This window comes from Xyrauchen texanus, chromosome 47, assembly GCF_025860055.1.
Source record: "Xyrauchen texanus isolate HMW12.3.18 chromosome 47, RBS_HiC_50CHRs, whole genome shotgun sequence".
Lineage (NCBI taxonomy): Eukaryota > Metazoa > Chordata > Actinopteri > Cypriniformes > Catostomidae > Xyrauchen > Xyrauchen texanus.
This window is the reverse complement of record NC_068322.1, coordinates 8,567,755-8,593,403: the sequence shown is the minus strand read 5'-3', so window position 1 is coordinate 8,593,403 and position 25,649 is coordinate 8,567,755. Positions and strand designations below refer to the sequence as shown.

General features: G+C 40.7%; 1 protein-coding gene across 1 annotated transcript in view; it reads right to left on the bottom strand.

The window, feature by feature from the left end:
* Positions 1–2,535: 2,535 nt before the first annotated feature.
* The window catches only part of LOC127638680 (potassium voltage-gated channel subfamily D member 2-like), a 165,074-nt gene continuing 141,960 nt past the window's right edge, over positions 2,536–25,649 (bottom strand). The window contains exons 3-8 of the mRNA XM_052120314.1: positions 22,363–22,525; positions 19,830–19,934; positions 18,544–18,639; positions 15,479–15,720; positions 10,586–11,030; positions 2,536–2,831 (exon numbers count right to left, since the gene is read on the bottom strand). Of these exons, the coding sequence (XP_051976274.1) occupies positions 10,850–11,030; positions 15,479–15,720; positions 18,544–18,639; positions 19,830–19,934; positions 22,363–22,525 (787 nt within the window). The 3' untranslated portion in view covers positions 2,536–2,831; positions 10,586–10,849. The remainder of the gene's footprint in view (positions 2,832–10,585; positions 11,031–15,478; positions 15,721–18,543; positions 18,640–19,829; positions 19,935–22,362; positions 22,526–25,649) is intronic.

Sequence of the window (25,649 nt, the reverse complement as noted above, 5' to 3'; positions counted from 1 at the left end):
TTTGGCTCTGCTCTGGACTTGATGGGTAACATCCTTGGCTGAGGGAAGAAAGCGCAGAGATTTAGGTCTGGCTTGCTACATGAATATTAACAGACATAAAGCAATGAATAAAACATCTCAATGGAGGGTGCTTAGAGAGAAAGAGAGAGAGGAAGGCATATGAAGGAGATTATATAAGCTATTTTTGAATGAAAAACTAGCTAGCATACTGTGCAGTAGAAATTTCATACTTTCTATTTAATATTTTTTATGTGAAATAGTAAGTAGTGTGCTGTGGTAAAAATAAAATACGTAGGATGCTACATTTCACCACACACTTCTTTTTTAAAAAACAAGTATGTCAAATAATTTTACACATTGTACAGCGATAAAATTCAAATATGAAGTATGCTACATTGCTTGGTATACACTGCTTCCTGCATACTGTACAGTATTAATTGCATACTTCCTACAATTTTTTAAAAAAGTGTGTGAAATAGTACTCATACATCAATAAAATGTAAATATGCAGTATGCTATATTGCTTACATACACCGTTTACTGCATACAGTGCAGTATAAACTGCATAATTGTTTTAAAGTATGCGAATGTACACATTAAGCAGCGACACAATTCAAATATGTAGTAAGCAACATTGCTTACTACATACACTGCTTACTGCATACTTTGCAAAATTAACTGCATACTTCCAACAATCTTGAAAATAAAAGCAATTATTTAGTTTTTTTGTTTTTATCTCATTTTGTATAAAAAGGTCACAAAGTAAATATTTTGGCAAAGATAATCTAAATATTACATGTATTCAGAAAATTCACATGCTGCACACAGTAGCATACATACTGCATACTACAGAAATAGTATGAACAGCCAAATTGCTATTCCAACTACAGCTTTTAAAAGATCATCAAGAGCTTCAAGTTATCCTTTTATCTTCCTCTTTCCCCTAAAGCTTACTGCTGATGCAGGATCTGATTTATAGAAAGAGAGGAGCACACAGAATTACGTCATACAAGCTTACAAAAGACATACTGTTTCCTACATTGTTAAAACCCCCACTCACTATTCATTTCCTTTGAGAGACAGCGAAAGAAAAGAAAGAGATAGACTGTTGTTCCATTAGTTGTTGAGAAGACCAGCATTGCTGGCTTTAGGAACTGGTTCCTCGCATGGCAAACTGGTGTGCAGGTGTCTCTTTGACGTGAGTTCTGTTCCTGTGGAAAATCGAATACTCTAATATAAAATGTGTACTCCACTGGTGGTTAGGTTACGGTGTATGGTTAATAAAATATGCATTACTGTGTTACATTCCTTTTTGCATGATATACAGTTCATAATTTACAACTAAAACAACTTACTTTTGGTGCCACTTTGTGGAAATGTTACCCGGAAAATTAAGCTCACACATGCCCATATGTTCAACAACACTTCCAGTTTCGTCCACTGGGGGCAGATTTCAGTTGAAGAACTTTCAACATACTATTGCCAAATTTACGAGATCGGTCAGGTGAAAACGTCCTTTACTTACTTTTTACTTGATAGACTTTGTGTCTTAAACCATTTCTTAAAAAAAAAGAATAGAAAATGTAAACATTTTTATATCTCTTCCCATCTGAAAGGGTAAGAACCGTAAGAAACTGTAAGTAAGCGTTTTATAGTTTAATGTTCTGAAAAACTGTAAACACTGTGTTTTGTGCTATAAAAAAATCCACAGTTTTTTTTTGAGCAGCCCATTCAGCCTGACACAACAACATTGACTCAACCAATGGCGTGAGTTGGGGGCGGGGCAGTCTGTTTGTTTGTTTGATCAACAGAAGACAGTGGTGTATTTGGAAAACTGATTAAAAACAACGTTTCTTTTTGCGATTCCGTTCCAGTGGCACTGAAATAACATTAGATAAAAAAATACTGTTCTACTCACGTTAACGAAACTAAACATTTTCATGTTCCCACAACCACAATGTAACAACTTAAATTTGTTAGCTGGGACATAGACTCTCACTCTCACTCTCACTCCCTCGCTGAGTACAGTAAAACGAGTCCGCTGGGAAATAAAACCATTAACCTTTCACCTCCCTGCGAAAATAGCAAGGTCGCAAACAGACAGCTGCAGCTTGTATGAAGTTTGACTTCAATATCCTCCTGTGTGTGGTGAAGTCGTCCCCCTGCCTGATCCTTCAGCCTTGCTTAGATACTGTCTCTTCCTACAACCAACTTCAAGCATCTCAATTACCCTTGGTCTGATGGAAAATATGCTAATGTATACCCCTATCGCTCACCCGCTTGGAGCTCACCACAGCCCTGCGGTGGGCTTGTTCTGTGCAAGCATGATAAATAGGTGTGTTCCCCTGCTTGCCCACCCTTCTCATCCCTCTACTCTACTCCAGTGCAGAAGGAAGAAATGACCGGTCATTGCATTTAGAAAGCTAATGTGTAACTTAATCATGTTAAGTGCCTGTAGTGCCTGTGTTTATAAAATTGTTCGCTCATAGATATAGCCTCAATGATCACAATACAACAGTTTTTTTTTATCTGTATTTTAATAGGACAATGATTTATTTATATTTATTCATAGACACTGCACGGGACTAAACAACTTTTCCATAGCTTTTCAATAATTCACATATTTTCATGTCCATAACACAAGCTGTAACAAATTCCAAAAGGACCGTCATCATCCTGGTAGTCATTTAAATGTACATTATATCAACAGGAAATCTGTTTTAAAAGTCCCTTGTGGGTCCTGAAAAAAAAAGGTGAACTTGTGTTGTTTGGGCGATGATGAAACTCCAAAAGTCTTCCGTGAGCGCATGCACTCCATCATTCCTGTTTCCCTTAAAACAGGAAAAAAATGATCCAAAGCCGTTAAGTAAACAGTGAGACATCAACATTTCTGTCATTGAGAAATTAGGAAAAATTAAGAAACAGAGATAAATTTCACTACACCGAAGAACGAATTTACAGCACAGGTGCACTAGCAACACTCTTTCTTTTAGTTTTCAGCTCTTTTTCTTTTTTCTTTTTTTTTTTTTTTTACAATTTAAATACATTTATAATATACACTGGTGGCCAAATGTTTGGAATAATGTACAGATTTTGCTTTTATGGAAAGAAATTGGTACTTTTATTCACCAGAGTGGCATTCAACTGCTCACAATGTATAGTCAGGACATTAATAACATGAAAAATTACTTCAGAGATTTCTCATAAAAAAAATCCTCCATATGCAGCAATGACAGCTTTGCAGATCCTTGGCATTCTAGCTGTCAGTTTACTCAGGTGACATTTCACCCAACACTTCCTGTAGCACTAGTCATAGAAATATTTTCTTTGCAATTCCTCCTATAAGGTCTGCACAGCTGAGTCTTCTCTTTACTGTTGTACATGAAACTGGTGTTGAGCGGGTAGAATTCAATGAAGCTGTCAGCTGAGGACATGTGAGGCATCAATTTCTCAAAATAGAGACTCTGATGTACTTATCCTCTTGTTTAGTTGCACATTTGGTCTTCCACATCTTTTTCTGTCCTTGTTAGAGCCAGTTGTCCTTTGTCTTTGAAGACTGTAGTGTACTCATTTGTATGAAATCATCAGCTTTTTGGCAATTTCAAGCATTGTATAAACCTTCATTCCTCAAAACAATGATTGACTGACGAGTTTCTAGAGAAAGTTGTTTCTTTTTTGCCATTTTTGACTTAATATTGACCTTAATGACACGCCAGTCTATTACAGTCTATGTGGCAACTCAAAAACAAACACAAAGACAACACTAAACTTCAGCTGTGTTTGCTATAATGGCAAATTATTTTCTAGTACCAAATTATCAATTTAGCATGATTACTCAAGGATAAGGTGTTGGAGTGATGGCTGCTGGAAATGGGACCTGTCTAGATTAGTGAATAGTGATGGTGCTGTTTTTTACATCAGTAATGTCCTGACTATATTTTGTGATCAGTTAAATGCCACTTTAGTGAATTAAAATACCAATTTCCTTCCAAAACAGCAAAATCTGTACATTATTCCAAAATTTTGGCTGCCAGTATATAATCAACACCATTTGAATTTTAAAAATATGCATTTGTAAGATTCTATACCCCCAGTATACCCTTTAATACAAAGCATATCTTTACAAAAAAAGCATTTTGTTGCATAAGTCACATGGTAAATCAAAAATAAAGAGCACCTCAGCATAACAAATTACACTGACATCAGTGTAAAGAATATAATACAAATATTTTCTGACATTAAATACAAATTTCTTGCTCATTCCAGACATCAAAGGAAAGATGATTCATTAATATTTTGGGTGCAGATGGCTTATGGAGATACAGTATATACGTTTTATGTTAAACACAGAGTGGGTGGGGATAATTACGATGGGACAGTAATCTCCAACATATTTATCAGAATCTAGTAGGATGATCCCCTTTCAATGATAATCAGAGGCGGAGCTTGCCTGTTTGGAATGTGGTTGCAAGTGAGAAATGTTGGGGTGAGATTTAGTTCCAGAAAGTGAATAAGGCCAATATCAAAGAGGAAATCTTTGGAAATTGGATAGAAATGGTTTATTTTTAGCTAATGCTACGTTTTCCAACTAAATATCACTATATATCCCAAATCTTTTCAACTAGTTGGTCTTGGTTGCATGGCACCCATTGTTGCCTTGTTATAGGTCACAATGAGTCGTGACCTTATTCACACTAGCGCCATCTTTGATTTTCAACAGAAATGAAAATGAGGCTGTGAGGGTTGGATTAACCGTCTCTTCAATTACACACATTGTATAAAGCTTCTAGATCACATCTGATTTTCCACAACTTATGTTGTCTGTAATTCTTTGTCTACTGAATGTTCTTGTAATAATGTTTTTTCAATGTTTTGTCCGCGGAATGATCCAAAAACACTTTAAACTGCAGTACAGTCCATTGAAGAGACATTACGCCTATCCCTCACAGTCTCGTTGTCATTCCCATCAAAAATCAAAGATGGCCCTGCAGTGAATAAAGAGGTCTGTTTGATGCCATCTTTTCTTTATATAGTAGGAGATGGGGAAAATGTTTTCAGATTAAAGTACCTCACATGTGCAATGAGAAGACAAGGGAGAGACGAAAATAAGATGAAACTCAAAAAGTTCTGATCTGGGCTAGCCAGTTTCTCCTTCCTCACAACAACATGCAAACTATTGGAATTTCAACAAAGATAATAAATAAGCAATAGTTGTTGTTTTTTTCACAGTTAACTCACAAACTTTGGAGTATAAAATGGAATGGCTAGTATTTGAGCTTAAGTCTGCAAGCCTCCAATACCAATGTGAGTGTAACCCGCACAAGAAGAGACAGTCACAATGTAAGGCAAAAACTGCGTTTTATTGCAGGCAGGCAAAAGTACAGAAAAAGGGCAAATCCAGTGAAGAGTAGTCAAAGGGAGCGTGAGGTCGAAAGCCGGGGAATCAAGAGGAAAATGACGAGACTAGTGGGAGCAAAAGACAGGGGAACAAGGGGAGCTGGCAAGCTAAGAGGTGAACAAGAGGAAGTCAAAACTAGACGAGACTAGCGGGGGGCAAAGACACGGGAAACTAAATACAATAACCAACAACCGTGAGACGAAAGGGTAGTGATATATATAGGGGCGAGTACAGGTGTAAACCATGACAGGTGATGAGACGAGTGCAGGTGAAACTAATGTGCAGGAGTGCAGACGACGCGAGTGCAGGTGGTCATAATGTTCTGGGGGATTGGAAATGCGTGAGAAACTCGAGGAAGGGAGATTGCCTACGAGCATGTGAGCGAGTAGGAACAAAGTGGGTGTGAGGGCTCGAGCGAGCAAAAAGAGCGTGCGAGCTCGTGGGGGCGGAACGAGCGTGGGAGCTCGAGGGGGCGGAACGAGCGTGGAAGCTCGAGGGGGCGGAGTGAGGGAGCGGGGTTCGTGACAGTACTCCCCCCTCTAAAACGGACGGCTCCTGACGGCTGCGCTCGGTTGCGAGGAAGTGGTGCTGAACGAACCCAACAAACAAAAAACCCTGAACAGACAACCCACAAAACACACAAACAAAATTGAGGGTAGTCCAAGGGGCACAGAGAGAAATGAGACAGTCCATGGGGTCAATGGGCAGTATCAAGGCAAGGTCTGGGGGAACATAGCGGACAGGCGGGTGGTCGGGAGATCTAGGGGGCAGCCGTAGGGCAGAGGCTGGGTCAGGGGGTCTGGAAGGCGACTGGAGGACAGGGACTGGGTCCGGGGGTCTGGAAGGTGACCACCGGACAGGAACAGGGTCAGGAGGCCAGGGAAGAGGCCACAGGACAGGGAGAGTGTCAGGGGCCAGGGAAGAGCCGTGAAAGGCGGTGCCATCAGAGGCGGCACTGTAGGCGCCTCTGGCTGTGGAGCAGAAGGAGGCTTTAGGGGCGAAGGCCTGAAAGGCTCTGGAGGTGGAGCCAATGACGGTGGCGCCGTGGGAGGCTCTAGAGGCGGAGGCCTGGAAGGCTCTGGAGGTGGAGCCGAAGGAGGCTTTGGAGGCGGAGCCGTAGGAGGCTCGGGAGGCAGAGCCGTAGGAAGCTCTGGAGTCTCTGGGAGTAGAGCCGTGAGAGGCTCGGGGAAAAAGGTTGTGGAAAGGTCTCTAGAGGTGGGCCCTGGAAGGCTCGAGAGGCTCGAGGGGGGGAGCCATGAAAGACTCGAGAGACGAAGCCCTGAGAGGCTTGAGGGGAGGAGGAGCCCTGAGAGACTCGAGAGGGGAAGCCGTGAGAGGCTTGAGGGGTGGAGCCCTGAAAGACTCGAGAGGAGAAGCCCTGAGAGGCTTGGGAGGGGGAGCCCTGAAAGACTCGAGAGGAGAAGCCCTGAGAGGCTTGGGAGGGGGAGCCCTGAAAGACTCGAGAGGAGAAGCCCTGAGAGGCTCGAGAGGAGGAGCCCTGGGAGGCTTGGGAGGAGAAGCCCTGAGAGGCTTGAGAGGCGGAGATCTGGGAGGCTCGAGGGGTAGAGCTCTGGGAGGCTCGATAGACTTGAAAGGCAGAACCCTGGGGGGCTTGGGAGGTAGAGCTCTGAGAGGCTCGAGAGGAGGAGCCTTAGGAAGCTCGAGAGGAAGAGCCCTGGGAGGCTTGAGAGGAAGAGCCCTGGGAGGCTTAGGAGGCGGAGGCCGCGAGGGCTCTGAGGGGCGAGCAGAGGCTGGCAGAGCCGTGGAAGACTCTGGGGGCGGAGCAGAACCCGGCAGAGCCGTGGAAGACTCTGGGGGCGGAGCAGAACCCGGCAGAGCCGTGGAAGACTCTGGGGGCGGAGCAGAACCCGGCAGAGCCGTGGAAGACTCTGGGGGCGGAGCAGAACCCGGCAGAGCCGTGGAAGAGTCTGGGGGCGGAGCAGAACCCGGCAGAGCCGTGGAAGACTCTGGGGGCGGAGCAGAAACCGGCAGAGCCATGGAAGACTCTGGTGGCGGAGCAGAACCCGGCAGAGCTGTGGAAGACTCTGAGGGAACCTCTGCGGTCTTGAGCACAAGACGAGACTGGGGAGAAGGGGCCCTCTTCCTTCTCTTACGTCTTCGGCCAACAGGGGATGTGGCCATGGGGACGGTCGAGGCTACAGGCGCTGGCTCTGGGGTGGTCGAGGCTACAGGCGCTGGCTCGCCGACCGTGGCGGGCATGGGCGCTGGCTCGTTGGCTGTGGCGGGCATGGGCGCTGGCTCGTTGGCCGTGGCGGGCATGGGCGCTGGCTCGTTGGCCGTGGCGGGCATGGGCGCTGGCTCTCTGGCCGTGGCAGGCATGGGCGTTGACTCGCTGGCCGTGCCAGGCTTCGAGACTGGGGCCGTGTCAGGCTTCGGGACTAGGGCCGTGTCAGGCCTCGGGACTGGGGCCGTGTAAGGCTTCGGGGCTAGGGCCGTGTAAGGCTTCGGGGCTAGGGCCGTGTAAGGCTTTGGGGCTAGGGCCGTGACAGGCTTCGGGACTAGGGCCGTGACAGGCTTCGGGACTGGGGCCGTGACAGGCTTCGGGACTGGGGCCGTGACAGGCTTCGGGACTGGGGCCGTGACAGGCTTCGGGACTGGGGCCGTGTCAGGCTTCGGGACTAGGGCCGTGTAAGGCTTCGGGGCTAGGGCCGTGTCAGGCTTCGGGGCTAGGGCCGTGTCAGGCTTCGAGACGGGGGCCGTGGTAGGCTTCGAGACGGGGCCGTGGTAGGCTTCGAGACGGGGGCCGTGGTAGGCTTCAAGACGGGGGCCTTGGTAGGCTTCAAGACGGGGGCAGTGGTAGGCTTCAAGACGGGGGCCGTGGTAGGCTTCAAGACGGGGGCTGTGGTAGGCTTCAAGACGGGGGCCGTGGTATGGAACGCTGGTTCAGTTTCTGCCTCCCCCACAGTAAACGAGGAACCAGAGTACAGTAGGGCGAGGTCAATAAACTGAGCCAGGTTGAGAGAGCAGCGACCACCAGGCATGAATGATGAGGCTGGCTCATTCATTCCAAATTGAAAAATGTCTTTCAGAGCTACCTCATCAAAATTCACATGGTTGGCCAGGGCACAAAAATCAACCACATAAGCCTCCAAGGGTTGACTCCCCTGACGCAAACCCACGAGTTGGGCCGCTGGGTCCATAATGTTAAGGGCACGGTTAAAATTTCTACAACCGCTGCCCTGCATAAACAACCCTTGGCAAGCGCCCGAAGAGCCATCAAACCTCTCAGGGGGTTGAAGGCTTACGGCGCTCAGAAATGCACTGGAGGCATAAACGGGCTCAGGGGCAGACACAGGTGAAACAGGGTGACATAAATCAGACAAGGGACATACCTGCTGCCCCTGGGCCGCGAGCGCTTGGTCCTGCCTCCAAACTGTAGCTCCTCGCGCCGAATGTGACGTGCACCTCCGCTCTAGTGAGCTGCGCGAATCCTCAGCGCGGGGCATTGTGACTGTCTTCGGTAATGGTTGGTTATTTTGTAACCCGCACAAGAAGAGACAGTCACAATGTAAGGCAAAAACTGCGTTTTATTGCAGGCAGGCAAAAGTACAGAAAAAGGGCAAATCCAGTGAAGAGTAGTCAAAGGGAGCGTGAGGTCGAAAGCCGGGGAATCAAGAGGAAAATGACGAGACTAGTGGGAGCAAAAGACAGGGGAACAAGGGGAGCTGGCAAGCTAAGAGGTGAACGAGAGGAAGTCAAAACTAGACGAGACTAGCGGGGGGCAAAGACACGGGAAACTAAATACAATAACCAACAACCGTGAGACGAAAGGGTAGTGATATATATAGGGGTGAGTGCAGGTGTAAACCATGACAGATGATGAGACGAGTGCAGGTGAAACTAATGTGCAGGAGTGCAGATGACGCGAGTGCAGGTGGTCATAATGTTCTGGGGGACTGGAAACGCGTGAGAAACTCGAGGAAGGGAGATTGCCTACAAGCATGTGAGCGAGTAAGCGCAAAGTGGGCGTGAGGGCTCGAGCGAGCAAAAAGAGCGTGCGAGCTCGAGGGGGCGGAACGAGCGTGGGAGCTCGAGGGGGCGGAACGAGCGTGGAAGCTCGAGGGGGCGGAGCGAGGGAGCGGGGTTCGTGACAGTGAGAAAGTCAGAGAAAATAGCCAGATTTTGAAACACAAAAGACGTTTCGCTTTCCGTTTAGCTCTGCCTTGTACCGTTCACAAAATTAATATGAAAAATAAACATCCCATCAGGCCAGACAAGGAGTGAACACAACATGGGTGGGAGAGAAAGTGAGCAGAGGTTGCAGTAACCAAAAACTTTTCTGTCTTTTGTGTTTCCTGACTTTAAAAAAAATAAAGTTAATTGCAAAAATTCGAGGGGAGATAGATTGAGAGTGAGGATTTGGGGAAAGAAACTAAAACAGAACTCACGGTTGTCAGTTGTCCATGATTTTAGTTAATTAAATCTTCATTAACTTCCATTGTAGCCTATGTTTTGACAAGTCCAGGTCATTATTGACCTTAACATGGTGAACTTGTAGACCATTACAGGCCTTAATTATCGCAGCAACTGCACAAATAACATACCATATGTGATAGCTCTGGAAAATGACATCCAAGAATTATAAAAACAGAGCATGAAGGAAAATTTACAACCCACTCTGTTGAAGTCACAGATAATAATTATTTGTAGCACAAACTCTGAGTGTATTGACTGTATCAACTTATTCACATAGGCCATTCTCTCAGACAGCAAATAAAACAATTAAACAGCTGCTTCTTACTCATACTGGGGGTTCAGGGTTCGAGACAGCTGCAGATCAATACTATATAACTAAGCAAAGTATTGACAAAGAAAACACATTCTCACACACCTTTACAGAGACAGCCAGTCATTATTGCTCATGCCGAATTGAAAAAAGACAAAAGACTAAGAATGCAAAACATGCAAGGGATTGGTCTTTATCATCCACACACGCACGCACACAAAAGCATCCGAACGCACACTCTAGAGCCCAGCTTTACTTTGTAGTATCAAAAGTATCTGTGTGTACTGTATGTAAAGCTGTCTAAAACCATTAATATGCTACTGTCGAATCCCACCCCTGCTGGTACACTCCTTTTGCATCACAAATACCTCGCAATCCCACCAAATTTAAGACAAACAATTCAAAGACACACAATATTTAAAAATTATAGAAGTAGTTACCACAATGGTAATTATGGTCATTGATTCCCTCTATGAGTCTATGGGTTGAGTGAAAGTCTGTTGGCCCAAGTGTGAGTCACATGACGTGATGGGCCTAGAGGTGGTGCTGATATTCCAGTTCAGAGAAGCAGAGCTCTAGTCAGGAGCTGATAAAAAAGGTCCAGCTGCAATGCCTACAACACTACACTAGGAGGTACTCTTAATCCCTCCCGATTTAGTGTACACTTGCCATATTAAAAGTGGCTAATGGTCATGGTGGATGGCCTATAATGCCGACACCCTGACAATGTTGCTTTGTAAGAAGTCAGGCGAGCTGGCGGAGTCTCCGCCCTCGGGCGTGGTCACAGGCGACGTCGACATGCTGATGACGGCGGCAGTGATGTAGGAGGGCTCTTCTGAGTTAAGGGGTACCGTCTCTTCAAACTTGGCATTGAGACTGGAACGGCTGCATTGAAAGAGAAGGAAAGAAAGGGGGTGAGAATGATATCCAGCTGATGAGCAAATTCCCACAGCTGTTGGAAGGAATCATGTTAGCGTTCCCAGAGTATTCTGGCATGGTGGGAGTGCCACAACTGGAGCTTTACAGGATTCCAAAAGCATGAATCACTATGGGAACAATTCCGCGTGCCCACACGGAATCAATGTGCAAGAACTCCGTAGATTTCTCAAGAAATGGAACGCTGGTCATTCATAAAGCTCTACAGATTCCCCGCCCCTTGTGTGTTCATTAATTCAAATTTTTTTTTTTCTAATTTAATAATGTTTTCAGCTACCAATGAAAGTCCAGTTCTTTCTTCTCCGTTTAACACATTTACTATTTTGCAGAACTCACTTTTCCTCAAACAATCGGTGCAGAAAACACTAAAATAGCCAAAAATGATGGGCCTCCACAGACCCTATGTTATGATAACACAGCAGTGGTACGTGTGTGCTATTTGTTACAACATTACACTAGCCATTACATACAATGCACTAAACACTGCATACTAAATACTACACATACTATGTGCTATGCACTGTATCCTGCATACTATGTGCTGCATATTTTGCATACTACGTACAATGCACTTCTCACTGCATACTCAATACTCAGAGTGCACTGCAGATTACATATGCTATTAAAGGGGTCATGTCATACATTATTTTTCCCTTGAGATTCACTTATAATATTAGTCATAATGTAGTACTACCTGACCTTTTTCTGTCTCTGTCTCACACCCTGTCTAAAATGCTTTGTTCCTGTGCAACTTCTCCTTTAAGACTTCAATATACATATCTCCTGTTATGACTGGATAACATCTTTGCAGAGCAAAAGCCCCCTGCCATAACACGTGGAACAATTTTTTTAAAGAATGAAGGAATGAAAACATGTAAGCAATTTACAATATCCCCTAAAAGCAGTTAGTCCAGGCAGTCATTGATAGCTATATGTCCCAATTTATGTGAAGCACAAAATCAATCTGCTACAGTTGTTCAACTGAAACAACAATTGAAAACTTAAAAGTCGGCACGCTGTTTCAATAATAGCTGTGTCTCAGGTGGTAGAACGGGTCGGCCACTAATCGCAGGGTTGGCGGTTCAATTCCCAGCCCACATGACTCCACATCCCGAAGTGTTCTTTGGCAAGACACTGAACCCCATGTTGCTTCCAATGGCAGGCAGACCATTTAATGCTATACAAAGCTGACAATTGTGAAAATTGTCCAGACTAACACAAGGTGCTAGTTTCAGGGTTTAATAAGTCTCAATGCAACTTTTTCATTTTTTTTTGTAGGTTGATTTAATGTCCACTGTGGTTTCGCTTTATTGTTTGTTTTTAGATTGTTTCTCTGCTTAAATACTGGCTAATGCGTGAGTTGAGACAGCTGGCAACCTAACTAGCGTATATTACACCATTGTCTTTCGTTGCACTCAGTGCTTCTTAATTATTAGGGCTGTCGATTTGTCGCGTTAATTCTGTGCGATTAATTTTGTAAAAATGTACACATTAAAAACTCAAATAATCGCAATGCCCCCGGATCATAATAAGGAAGATTCCTGAGAAATGCAAGCTTGTAGTACCACCTTTTTACTCCAGAGGGCAGTAAGTGAAACTTCAGCTGCGTGGCACTGCACAGTTTATTGAAAACCACCATCCAGCTGCAGCACAACACAAACATGCGTTACGTTCTTGCGTTCAAAACACTTGATAGCGCGCAAATCTGAACTAAGTGATCTCAAGATGTTTATGACGCAACGCACTCGAGGCGCTACACAAGCATGTCTGACGCAGCTGTTCATTGATATATGGATCCTTAAACAAGCCCTCATAATAAATCTCCAACTTATTGACAAATTCACTTGTGAAATGGATTGCTGTGAACTGTGTGCCAATGATTGGCTTATGTTCAATAATATGGTAGTAAACAACACATTGTATTCTAAAGACGCTTTTTGTCTTATCAAAGATTAACTCTGCCATAAGAATGTAATGCATTTAATTATCAGAATATTTTTATTTTATATATATATATATATATATATATATATATATATATATATATATATATATATATATATATATATATATATATATAATTTTTTAATATTTAAAGATAACTATGTATAATTATTTCATCATTACATATTGAATTATTGTTATATGAGGGCTTTCTCAGAAAATATTTGTATATGTGATTAAATGTGATTAAATGCGATTAATTAATCGGGACATTATGTAATTAATTCAATATTATTTTTTTTATAGATTGACATCCCTATTAATAATAAAATAATTTTATCGGAAATCAAAATTTCATGTATTTCTAAAAAGTATGCGTGTAAATAGCATAAACCGATCTGCGTTGGAGTCTGGATCAAAGTTTATTTGCGATAAAATAGCTGACTATACAATATCTGACAGAAGAAACAAACACAGACAGATTTATTTTAAATTTGTTACTCACCGGGATTAATGTTGTATCCAATATAGCTGGCACTGCTCCATCTTTCAATATATGTAAGTTTCTTTGCAAAGCCTGAATCATATTGGTTCTCAAATGAATCCATAGGAAAATGTGCCGAACAAATATATAATACCACATTGACACGTTCAGGAAATTAGTTTAAATACATTTAGGCCATTCATTATTAACGTTGGGATCCTTCAGAAGGCTCCACAACACAGGAACACTACAACATCTAGGGACCTTACTCAATTTCTGCATCTTTCCATTGTTTAAAAGCAAACTACAATACAACTTTCAGTGTTGGAGAACCTCAGCCGCTCTCTCTAAATCAATTCACAGCGATGATTACGTATGTTGTGGAGGTCAGGATTTTCAAATGAAAACCACATCCTGACATTACGATGTGGCAGATTTCAAAACGAGTCATTTATGCAGGGAGGAATCGATGACTGCTTTTTTTTGGACTGGAGACAAAGTTCTGAGTTCTGAAACGTATAGTATGTTTTTATTTTACAATGACATCTTATGTGACAAAATATCAAGGATTCCTCATGACATGACCCCTTTAAGTGTTAATGTCAGTTTTGAATATTACTATTATTTACATAATAGGACAGTTAATAGGACAGTTAATCAATAGCCTCTAGGTTTATAAAAACTGCCCACAACATAATCTCAAACAGACACAACTATACTCAACTAATGCACATTAGCCAGAAATAAACACCACATACATATAGCATGCTCAAACTGTCAGTATTACAAACCCCACTTCTAAATATCACAGTAAGAGGGTGCATCGTCCTTGCCAAAGTGTGTGTGTCTATCTTTGCCAAGGTGGCTGAGAGAGATGGCATAGTGCCAACACATATGCACACACACACACACGCACACAGCTGGGCTTGTGTGTATTGTAAGGCTTGAAGCCTACACTGACAACCAATCCTCGGAATAAATAGCAGTTGAATGATAATGTTTTGTTCATAATTCATCAGACTCCATTAAGATAAATCTGTTCTTGTGTAATCATATTGTTTAAATGACAGTTCTAGGAAGAAGATGGAAAGTGTAGGATTAAACTAAACTAAAGTGTAAAATAGTGAGTCAGAGCCTCTGTAGTTTCTCAGAACTTAAGAGACCTATCTAGGCTTACAGATAATCGTACAAAGGTCTAAACATGTAGTCTTAATTCACTTTATGATTGAATAAATGTTAGAATCCCGTTAGCTTTCAAATCAATGATAAAAGGAAATATCGTTAAAACCTTTAAAGCAAGCAAAGTTATTTATTACACAATTAAATATACAAACAGTAAAAAGGAATATGTATTGTCTAGACAATCGTATCAATAACAGTTGATGCACTGTTCTGCAGGAGAGGCCAGTTCTTATTCCTTCTAAGCATTGTTACAACATCAAAGAAAAAGCCATCACAGTGGACTGAAAATAAAAAGACAATAAAAAAAACAAATAAAAAAAACAGAGGCCTCTAATGGGGACATAGGCCCAATAACATATCTCTGAAAATCATGTTAGAGCAAATTTAATCTTAAATTGTACTTTAGGATCCTTGGACATCTCCATTGATTGCATACATTTTCTGTTCATGACATAAGCTGCAAAATGAGACCAAATATGGCATCATTATGTGATAAAACACCAACGTTTTTTTTAAATTATGTGCTGTGGGAAGATCTGTCCAAATGTCAGTGGCTTGAGCAGATTCACCCTGTGTCTGTCAGTGGGCGTACTAAGGTGAGTTGTTCTGACAGTCTTCCATCTGCATACTAAAGAGTCTTTTGCACCAGTATAGAGATTTCCATTTTGCTCAGGTTTACAGCATGAATTGTATTGTGTGTTTGTGAATTTGTGCATACTGGTCTGAGGGTGGAGGTCCAGAACTCCTCCCTGTTTGTATACATGTGTATGTATGTGTGTGTGTGTACCTGTTGCTCATCGGTCTCTCCCTGATCTGGATGGTGCTGAGCTCCTGTATACTCCCCCTGCGGCCTCCGGACATGTTGGAATTGGGCACATTGAAACTCTTGCGCTTGTTTCTGCGTGAGCAGCAGGAGGAGAGCCCGTGCGGTGAGGAGGACAGTGAGGAGGAGCGGGACATGGATGGCTTCATCATGGAAACCTCCATGCAGCTCGTTTCATAGGTTTGCTCGTCCACAAATTCATGATTCTGAGAAAGAGAAACAGGACGTATTTATCACTTTATTCAGATTTGGCACTATTTTAGTAACCTGAAGGAAATACAATACGGTTTGATTTTGGAACCTATTTACTCTACTAACTGTATGGATATCTTAGGGGTCATATCAACATCTATAGACTTGAGATATTAAGTGTTAAATAACTCAAAAGATTGAGTACAAAACTGAGGATATGGGAAATACACATAATCCCCTACGCTTGAATTATTTAATTATGTCTCCTTGGTAGGGGGCCTGGGTAGCTCAGCAAGTAAAGATGCTGACTACCTCACCTGGAGTCACAAGTTCGAATCCATGGCGGGCTGAGTGACTCCAGTCAGGCTTCCTAGACAACCAATTGGCCTGGTTGCTAGGGTGGGTACAGTCACGTTGGGTTAACCTCCTCGTGGTTGCTATAATGTGGTTCTCACTCTCTGTGGGGCGCGTGATGAGTTGTGCTTGGATGCCGCAGAGAATAGCGCTAGCCTCCATATGCGCTACGTCTCCGTGGTAATGCGCTCAACATGCTACGTGATAAGATGCACAGATTGACGGTCTCAGACATGGAACCAACTGAGATTCGTTCTCCACCATCCTGATTGAGGTGAGTCACTACGCCACCACGAGGACTTAGAGCACATTTGGAATTGGGCATTCCAAATTGGGGAGAACATAAAATTATGTTTCCTTGGTCAAAGAGAACTTCCGGGGGCATAAAAATAGTTGTTATTAAGAATTCATAGAGGTTTTAGCTCCTTTTTTGGTATTATTGATTGTTTTTTATAGCAAATAGTTGTTAAATTTACTGTCAGCTGTGGTTGCCAGAAATTGACTGTAAAAAATATAGTAACCACACTTCAGGCTTTACGGGATGTAATTTTGATGCCTGTATATTTTATGGTGCATTACCGTTTATATTATTAAATTACATAAACTTAATACTTTAACCTTCTGAAACTTCTGACATATGCTTTTCACTTTATAATGAATTGTTACTCACCGTAGTATTTACAGAAAGGCACATGATGACATGAAGTTCATCAGTAGTGGCCTTTCCAAGAGCAATGACCAATAAACATGTAGAGACAGTGCTCAGTGTCACTCACACAAACACTAGACACCATCAGGGTAACACATGTGAAATTAAAATAATGTAACAAACATTAACTAAACTACATGAAATATAACACAGGACACCCTGAATTAGTGATTGACCTAGAATCGGTTATAATCTTCTTTTTTAAATGTGACATTGTTCTAAATTTGAATCAATTAAATTAAAATTATTAAGTAGAAACAACAATATTTCTGCAAAACTTAGTTAAGACTACAATACTTGCATCTAGTTACCTTAACTTAACTATTTAAGTCAGTTCTTAAACACCAAGTTGAACACCAAGTTAAGTGAACTTAATTACACTTTTTTTTTTTTGACGTTTTTGGAGATGCAAGTTTACTTTTTCGAGTAAAGTTAAATTATTAGGGTTTTCATTTTTTATATATCACTTTTACCACAAAGACGTTATACTATAAACTATATTTTGACCATACACATTAATTATTATATATATTTTTTTGCTTTGCCTGTATTGCATTCTCATAAACAATAATGGTAAATCTCATTTACATACAGTATATGCTGTTTGTCTCTAAAACAAATATCACACAAGCATTTAATAACGCAAGCCAGCCTAAACAGATATCAAAGACACAGATTCACTGTAGCTTTCGCTGCGTCCCAAACAGTCCTGTATCCTCAGCAGGGGATTGGATATTTTCTAGAGCCTAGTGCCCTATGAAAGCCAGAATGGGTCTCTGTTTGTGCTCTCAGAGGACGACAGTAGCTGTCATTTTCATGTCATTTCAAATATTTAATTTATTTGTGGTAGACCCACAAGCACTGAAGTGCAGAATAAGCCCAAAACTGCTGCTAGCTTTAAAAATGTTAAATAAATTAAAGTGAAAATTTGAAATTGAATTCATACTTGAGACTCTGTTTACCAGAAGCTTCTTATGAGGCAGGCATTTATTAAAAACAGCTGATAAAGAAAAAAAAAAAAAAACCTAGAAGTTAGTGTTAAGAGTTAAAATAGTGTTAAAAGTTTTGGTAAGATTTATTTTAGTTTTGGTTCTGTGTAAATGAAATGCTACATCAAATCTGCTTTGCCTTTTCATGGCATTTGTCTTGTTTTCTGTTGGATGTGCATGAGAATCTGTGCCACCGTTGAATTGTAGAGCCAGTTATTGGTATACAGCTATGATGAAAGGAATAGCTGTAAGCTATTAAATACCTAAGTTAATGGGAGATTTTAAACTTTACTTTTAAATTTCTAAGGCTATGGGGAGAGTTCAGATAAAGATGTACACTATCTTATAATACATCATTGGTGTTGTTTTAAAATATGATTCCAATTGAAATATAATACCAATTTACTGTAAATAGCTAAAGATATCCACTACACTATTGAGGACAAAATTAATTTGAGCTGTATTAAATGCAGAAAACTGTGATGTAGGACCTTTAACAAGTAGAACTCCCTCATAATGTTTCTCACAGCTGTGCTTAGCGTCCTTATATTATGACACTTTATAACCTATCAAGGAGACCAGGTAATGCCAAAATGAAATCACTGTGTAGTGAGAACAGCTTCCAGTTTTTATACTGGCTTCTTTGAGAATAAACAAACATGTCAAATGGAATGTAGTAGGAAAGAGAGAGAGAGAGAGAGAGAGAGAGAGAGAGAGAGTGATGAGAAGATAATCAAGAAGAGGGAGTCATATAATGAGATGGACCCAAACCCAGACGTTCTTACCGTGGTTTTCTCCAAGCAGTGCAGGAGATGGTGATGCTCAGTCTCAAAAGTGGGGTTGGACTTGCATACCAGAGCTTGTCCTGCCTCTTTTGATGCCTTATAGGAGAAACAGAAAAGACTGACAGCTTATCAACCATTCAAAGCACCAATCAATGAGAGAAAAGGCAAGAGCACTGACAACAAGGGCTTGAGTTCTCACAAAGATCTGTCAACGTTTAGGCAAAGTTGAAGAACGTTTGCGTCATTGTGAAAACGGTACACTCTTTGTCATTGTTCTGTCATGTTCTCTCAAAATCCCAAACATGAAGTATGGCTCTCGGTTCAAACACAGTATACAACAGGTACAAAGAATATTCAGACTCTATTTTTTGTAAAGGTCTAATATGTGTAACCTAGAAAAGGCTCAAATAGCCAGAGACATTGCTGTCAGCACTAAAAATAGTTCTGAATATGGTTTTGGAGAAAAACTGAAGTATCTGCTGTACTTGAACCAAAAGGGCCACCGCACCCACTCCAAACCTATTGTTATTTTAGAGCAGGACTCAATGTGATGCAGTCCACTATGGCATCGTTCCCTGAGCAGCCATGTAGGATCACAATACCCAACTACAGACACCCAATCAACACACCCCGTGGTCTCTGCATCACATCAACCCCACCCCGCATTTACATGCTGGTCAATCAATGACATGCAGCTCAGACAATCTCATTCCTCCATGGGATGCATTCTGATGATGTCATGAAGAGAGAAAGAGCACAGGCCAATCCAGACAGCTGTGAATAAATCACTCAAAAATGCATGGAACACAGGTAAGGAGTAGTAGTTGTCGAAAAGCTTTTAAAACAACAAGAAGACAAGGTACGAAAGAGCTAAAACCCAAAAGTAAAGTAGTTGAAGGATGGAGCAAAAGTTCGGGGGGCCCGTTGGTACTAGATCTGATAGGCGTGCCTCCCACCACCACCATGTGGCCACATGCTTTCCACAATCATTGGACAAGAGGTCCCACGATTATTTGTCTCATGACCAGCCACCAGGAAGAGGTGTGAGCGCACCTGTTCTAGGCGTTAGAGAGAGAGCGAGAGAGTGAAAGATTGAGAGATAAAGAAAGAAATAGCAGATAAAGTTACACCACAAAAGCATTTGAATGAGGACAGCACTGCTGGATCCCAGCCCTTGGTGGAGAGGTGAAAGATTAGGGGGGAAGGGGAAGAGGGGTCGACATGCACCAGCACCGGCCCATCATGTCACGTTCTATAAAGAGAGACCCCGGCGACTTGGTTTCCACGGTTACCTCCTCCTCCACGTGCGCCAGCATCCCATTGCATTTGTACTGCAAATAAGCATTAGCACCACCGCTCTTCGCTGCATGAATTCTAGCAAGCCTGGTTTTCTGTTCAGTGGACAAACACATGGGCATTTAGCCTAACTGTTCTTCTTCTCATGATAAGTGTGTGTATGTGTGTGATTTTGGTTTGCATGCTTACGGCCAACATGGATAATGGTAATGTGTCAAATACTGTACTCAAAAAAGCATTCTCTTAAGAACTTTTGCTTGTTTTCCAGTAAAAATTACCAAAGTTCAGCCATGAAATTCTATGTGACTCTGGTTCTTTGAGCTTGTTATCTGTTAGCCAATCGGTTTTGCTCACAAGTGACACGTTAAGCCAATCGCCTCATATGGTGTAAGTTGATTGATCCTTTAACATGTAAGCAGGTTTAAAATTGTTCAGTTTTGCAGACAAGCCGGTTTCACTGCCGTGCGATTTGAAAGTTTTTCTCTGAAACCCACCTCCACCCCAGCTCCCCTTGTCTTGATATGCTACATGAGGATTGTTTGTAAGTTTTGTCTAAATATGGAGCAGCAGCAGCATGTCCACATGCTTAACTCAGTATGTCTGATTATTTTCTAGCAGTAGCAAGTCTCTGCACTTGCTCTGCAGCAGCAGCGCATCAGATCTTGTCCACCAAGACCAATACATTGTCAATATGTCAAACCCACATTAACATGCTGAATCTTTAAAAGAGTTGTCATGACTGAAATATCAAAATATCCTACAAACAAGATACAATTATTTTTTAAAATAAAGTATGTAACAAAATGTACCGAGTTTTAAGATATAAAAACTGCCAATGGGGAAAGAAAAATAATCAAAATCAAATATTTCTTTTTTTCTGAAAACAAGTCTTAAAATCTTACACCAATATGCTTTAAATGTTTTTTTCTTTCTTTTTTTACTGGAAAATAAGACAAAAATACTGCTTAAGAAAATAACTTCTTGCAGTGTATGTGGAATTCTTGGACATTTGGACATTCATCGACCCCTTCTCCTGTCTCCATTCATCTGTCTCACTTTCCTCTCCCTCTCTTACTCTCAATTTTACTTTCTCTGGATAACTCTAAAAACAGATTGTTGTTCTTGGACTGGCTGTACTGTTTATCTCTCTGTGTGTGTGTGTGTGTGTGTGTGTGTGTGTGTGTGTGTGTGTGTGCTCATATGGGAAATGGGATATCTAAACTGCTTGTGCCTCCCATGGGTTGACTGGTCTTAAACAGCTAAATTAAGAGAAGACGTAGATCTAATGAGTTATGATGTGATGCCACAACATCTACGTAATCTGATTATCCTCCTGAGAACAGCCTACGTAAACACAACATCTTTTCTTCCTGTACTTGGTTTCACGGGCCATGTACACACTTTAAGCATGTCACCACTCTTCTGAGAGCTTAATCCTGTTCTGTACACACAGAGTTTGGTCATTTACACATTAAATATATTTCAGCTACATTTTCATGCCACATATTGTGTACGGACTGGATGCACCACCAAATTTATATATATATATATATATATATATTCTTTTTTGTTAAAATGTTTTTGATTTTTTTTAAAGGAAACATGTTTAATTGTCATGAAAATAATGTCACAATGATGAAAAAAGTAATGTTCCAAAAAATAGGCTTCATTTTCTAAAGGCCAAGAATGTATGTCTTTCTTTTCTTTTCTATTTTAATGTTGACAGACATTAATATGTCTGTGTTTGCAACTATTTCTTTCATCAAAGTTGGTCAAACCAAACAGGTTAAACTGTTCCATGTTTATTTTTCAATATCTAAGTTCATTATAAATTCAAATGAATCAATGATTTAAAGGATACATTAAAAACAGTTCCAAAACATTTCCGTGTGTGCATGGCCCTTTTGCTCCTACTTTCTTCATTTATGTCTTCTTTAAAGAGATAGATCACCCAAAAATGAAAATTCTCTCTGGAATAGATGTTATGCAGAATACACTTAATTTCTCAAATCTTTATTCCATACAATTATAGTGAATGGTGACTGAATCTTTCATTCTGCCTAAAATCTTCTTTTGTGTTCCACAGAACAAATTAATCTTAGAGGTTTGGAACAACATGAGAATTTTCATTTTTGAGTGAACTAAACCAATAAAAGTATCTCTTCGCCTGTCTCTTGTTTCTGTCTGTTTGCTTTCAGTCTTTGCTGTGTTGAAGTACGAGATGAGATCTGGGCATGCACTAGAAATTATCGTTCCATAGAGACCTGCAGTTAACATACCACAGAGAGACACACACACACACACCACACAGCGTGCAGACATCTGGGTCACAAGCACATTGGGCCAAGTTGTAATAAACACTGTCCCAACATCATTTTCTGTGTTATGTGCCTATTCTTTTTGCCACATCCAGACCTGTCTTTATTTCAAAAGAACATCTATATTTGTCACCAGCTCCATAGAGCTGTGTAAGATCAGAAGCTATAGACCCAGGCAAGGGGTTGGGAGCTTGGCTTAGGGTACCTTTTGGGCTCGCCGCTTCTCTGCACGTTGACTCTGATGGTAGATCCGACTGAAATTGGACACAATGACGGGCACGGGTAGAGCAATCACCAGCACTCCACTCAGAGAACAAATAGAGCCAAAGATCTTTCCCATGATGGTCTTAGGAACCATGTCTCCATATCTGTAACACAAACAGACAGAGAGTCAGCAGGTTGCGTGACATGACCTCACCCTCGAAAATCATGAATAAAACTAAGCAAACATATGACCCAGACTACATTAAATAAGGGTTCACTTGCATCAAGGATAAACGTGGTTTGTGCTGACCATAATGCTGACCAAAACCATTGAAATTCAAATGACATTTAGAAGCCAGTTTTCCTATAAAGTCTATTTCCTGTTAATAATTTAGAATTTAGTTTAAATACATTTCAATGTTTAATTTAATGGAGTGTTCCTGATTCAATACATGCTTTTGTGGCATAATGCTGATTAATATATATATATATATATATATATATATATATATATATATATATATATGATTTGCCCCTCATTGTTTTTTCATTTTCATTTTTTTTAAAAGGAGGTTATAGCAAGTCACTTACATCGAAGTGAATGGGGCCAGACCATAAACATTAAAATACAAATTGTTTAAAAAAATATAGCCAAAATACATAAACATTATGTTAACATTATTTTAGTGTGATGATAATATCTATAAAAAGGTTTACTGACATTACATCGATATGACAACGACGTTGCAATATTGTATATAATTTTACACAGATAAGGTTAGCAACAGTTTAATAGCACTACATGCTAACATGTATAATGTTTACATCTTGTGTCTCTACTTTTGAAACTGTTTGTATTTTAACATAAATGGACTGGCCCCATTCATTTCCCTTGTAAAAGCCTTACTGATAGAAAAACCAGTTGAGAACAACTGACATAAAGGACAAAATGTGATCTCCATGAGGCCATTTGTTTTACTTTTGCTTCTGTCAGCAACACAATATCACAATTCATATTTTTTTACCTGCTCTTGTTGATTTTCTTTGTAAAACAGATTCACAGGATACCACTAGGGGGAACTAAAGAACCATACAGCATACGACAAGCGCTCACTCTCCAATTTAGAGTGAATGTTTTTTATTTTATTATTATTAATTGTATATATACATATATTTGACCTTCAGGCTTTTTTCCTCATGAAGCCTGGACATCCTACAACTTTTATATCAATGTTTAAGAAAATTAAAAGTGGTTGAAAGACCAGTGTGTGTGTGTGTGTGTGTGTGTGTGTCCTTGTGGGGACATATTGTCTGTCCCCATGAAGAAAACAGCTTATAAATCATACTAAATGATGCTTTTTGAAAATGTAAAAATGCAGAAAGTTTTCTGTGAGGGTTAGGTGTAGGTGTAGGGGATAGAATATATAGTTTGTACAGTATAAAACCATTATGTTGATGGAAAGTCTCCATAAAACATGGAAACACAACACTCTATTTTAAAATGACATTAAAATAATAACCACTACAGTTATCCTATATACTCATTTACCACATGACATAACATAATCTGAAAATGGCTTACACATGATGTCTTCTGATATGATTTCATTCTCGTTCCAACAAAAATACACAAAGCCCTTCTGTCACAGCACTACCTCTTTGTCTTTTCTAAAGCAGGCCAGTGCATTACAAAAAAATCACAATCTGTCAGTGTCTCAGATTTTACAATAGAAAAAAAGACAACACCATCCCACTTTAGCTGCTTAACAGGTGTTAATTTGACAGCTTACATGAATATCTTGATGGTAATGTTTACTGGTTGCACTTAAAAAAATTTACTATTGTAATACCAGTTGCACATACACAAAAAGGTACTAACACCATGATTTTTGGCATGCACAATGATAAAAAAAAATACATGAAAATCCACATTTTCTTTTGACAAGTACCATGATTAAACCATGTTTTTGGACATGTGTCGTGATAATACCATGTTTTTGGACATGTACCATGGTTCGTTCCATCCATCCATCCATCCATCCATCCATCCATCCATCCATCCATCCATCCATCCATCCATCCATCCAATCAACTAGAATAATACACCATATTACATGAGATGAATATGCATATGAATATATGTTTCACTGTGATGGATAATCACAAGCTAGACAGTCTACTTGCTTGAGAACTTGATAAAAGAGGAAACAACCTGCATGAATTCACATTGTGGATTCATCACTTCCTCTGCGAGAAACTTTGAGAGCACCTTGACAGCCACAATGCAATTACGATCCAATCAGCCAGTAGAAGAAACAGGTCATCAAAAGGCACCCACTGTCTGAAAGTCTAAAAGTAAACAGCTGTAAAAGTATGCACACCCAAACACACACCTTCACACTGTTCCTGCAGATTACAGGGGATGTATGAATTCAAATAGAGGATGAAAGAGAAATGGATAAATACAAAAACTGTAGGGCAGAACACTAAAATACTATACTTCAGCATTTGTGGTTGCTCTCCCTATATTTTCCCCTTTAACTGTAGAGTCCATATCCCAACTCTTTGCTCTAACATTATGTGAAATGAACTAAGATGGGTGTATGGAGAGGTACAGAGAGTGAGATTAAAAAATGGCAAGCTCACTGGCTGAATAACTACGGCTTCATGAAGATACGGACAGATTAGAGATGAAATACGCTTATCAAGTTTAACAAATGCAGCGCTTATAAGAATATTTAAAGACTGAGTTAATGATATGTCTGTTCTATTTAACTACGTCTGCATGGGCTCCAACTCTTCTTCACAGGCACACACCACAATATAATGAAATTCAATTAAACTGTTTTTGACTGTTTAAATCTCAGACTTGAATTTACCTGGTAATGTCAACATTTCCAACTGACCCTTGGAACAATTGGTTAAAAGTGACTACAAAGTAAGCTAAGAAATGTGAAGTTAGATGTGTGAAAATGTCTACTATCATTTGTTTTCCGATTGCACTTTTTTGATATTTTGTTTTTTGGTGCAATGACATTCAGACACTTTTCAAGTGTGGCATATGTTTCCAAATACTTATTAGGGCCACTGTGTGCTGATTTAAAGAAAACATGAATGAAAATTTTTTTTATTTCTAAAAGCTGAGAGCAGGTTCGTAGCAGGGAATTCTGGCCCCCTGACCATATATTGCTCTGGGCCCTTTTCCTATCAAAATAATACACTTTTGAATTTGTTGTTGGACCCACTGGACCTTTGGGCCCTTAGAATCATTACCAGTTTTACCCCACT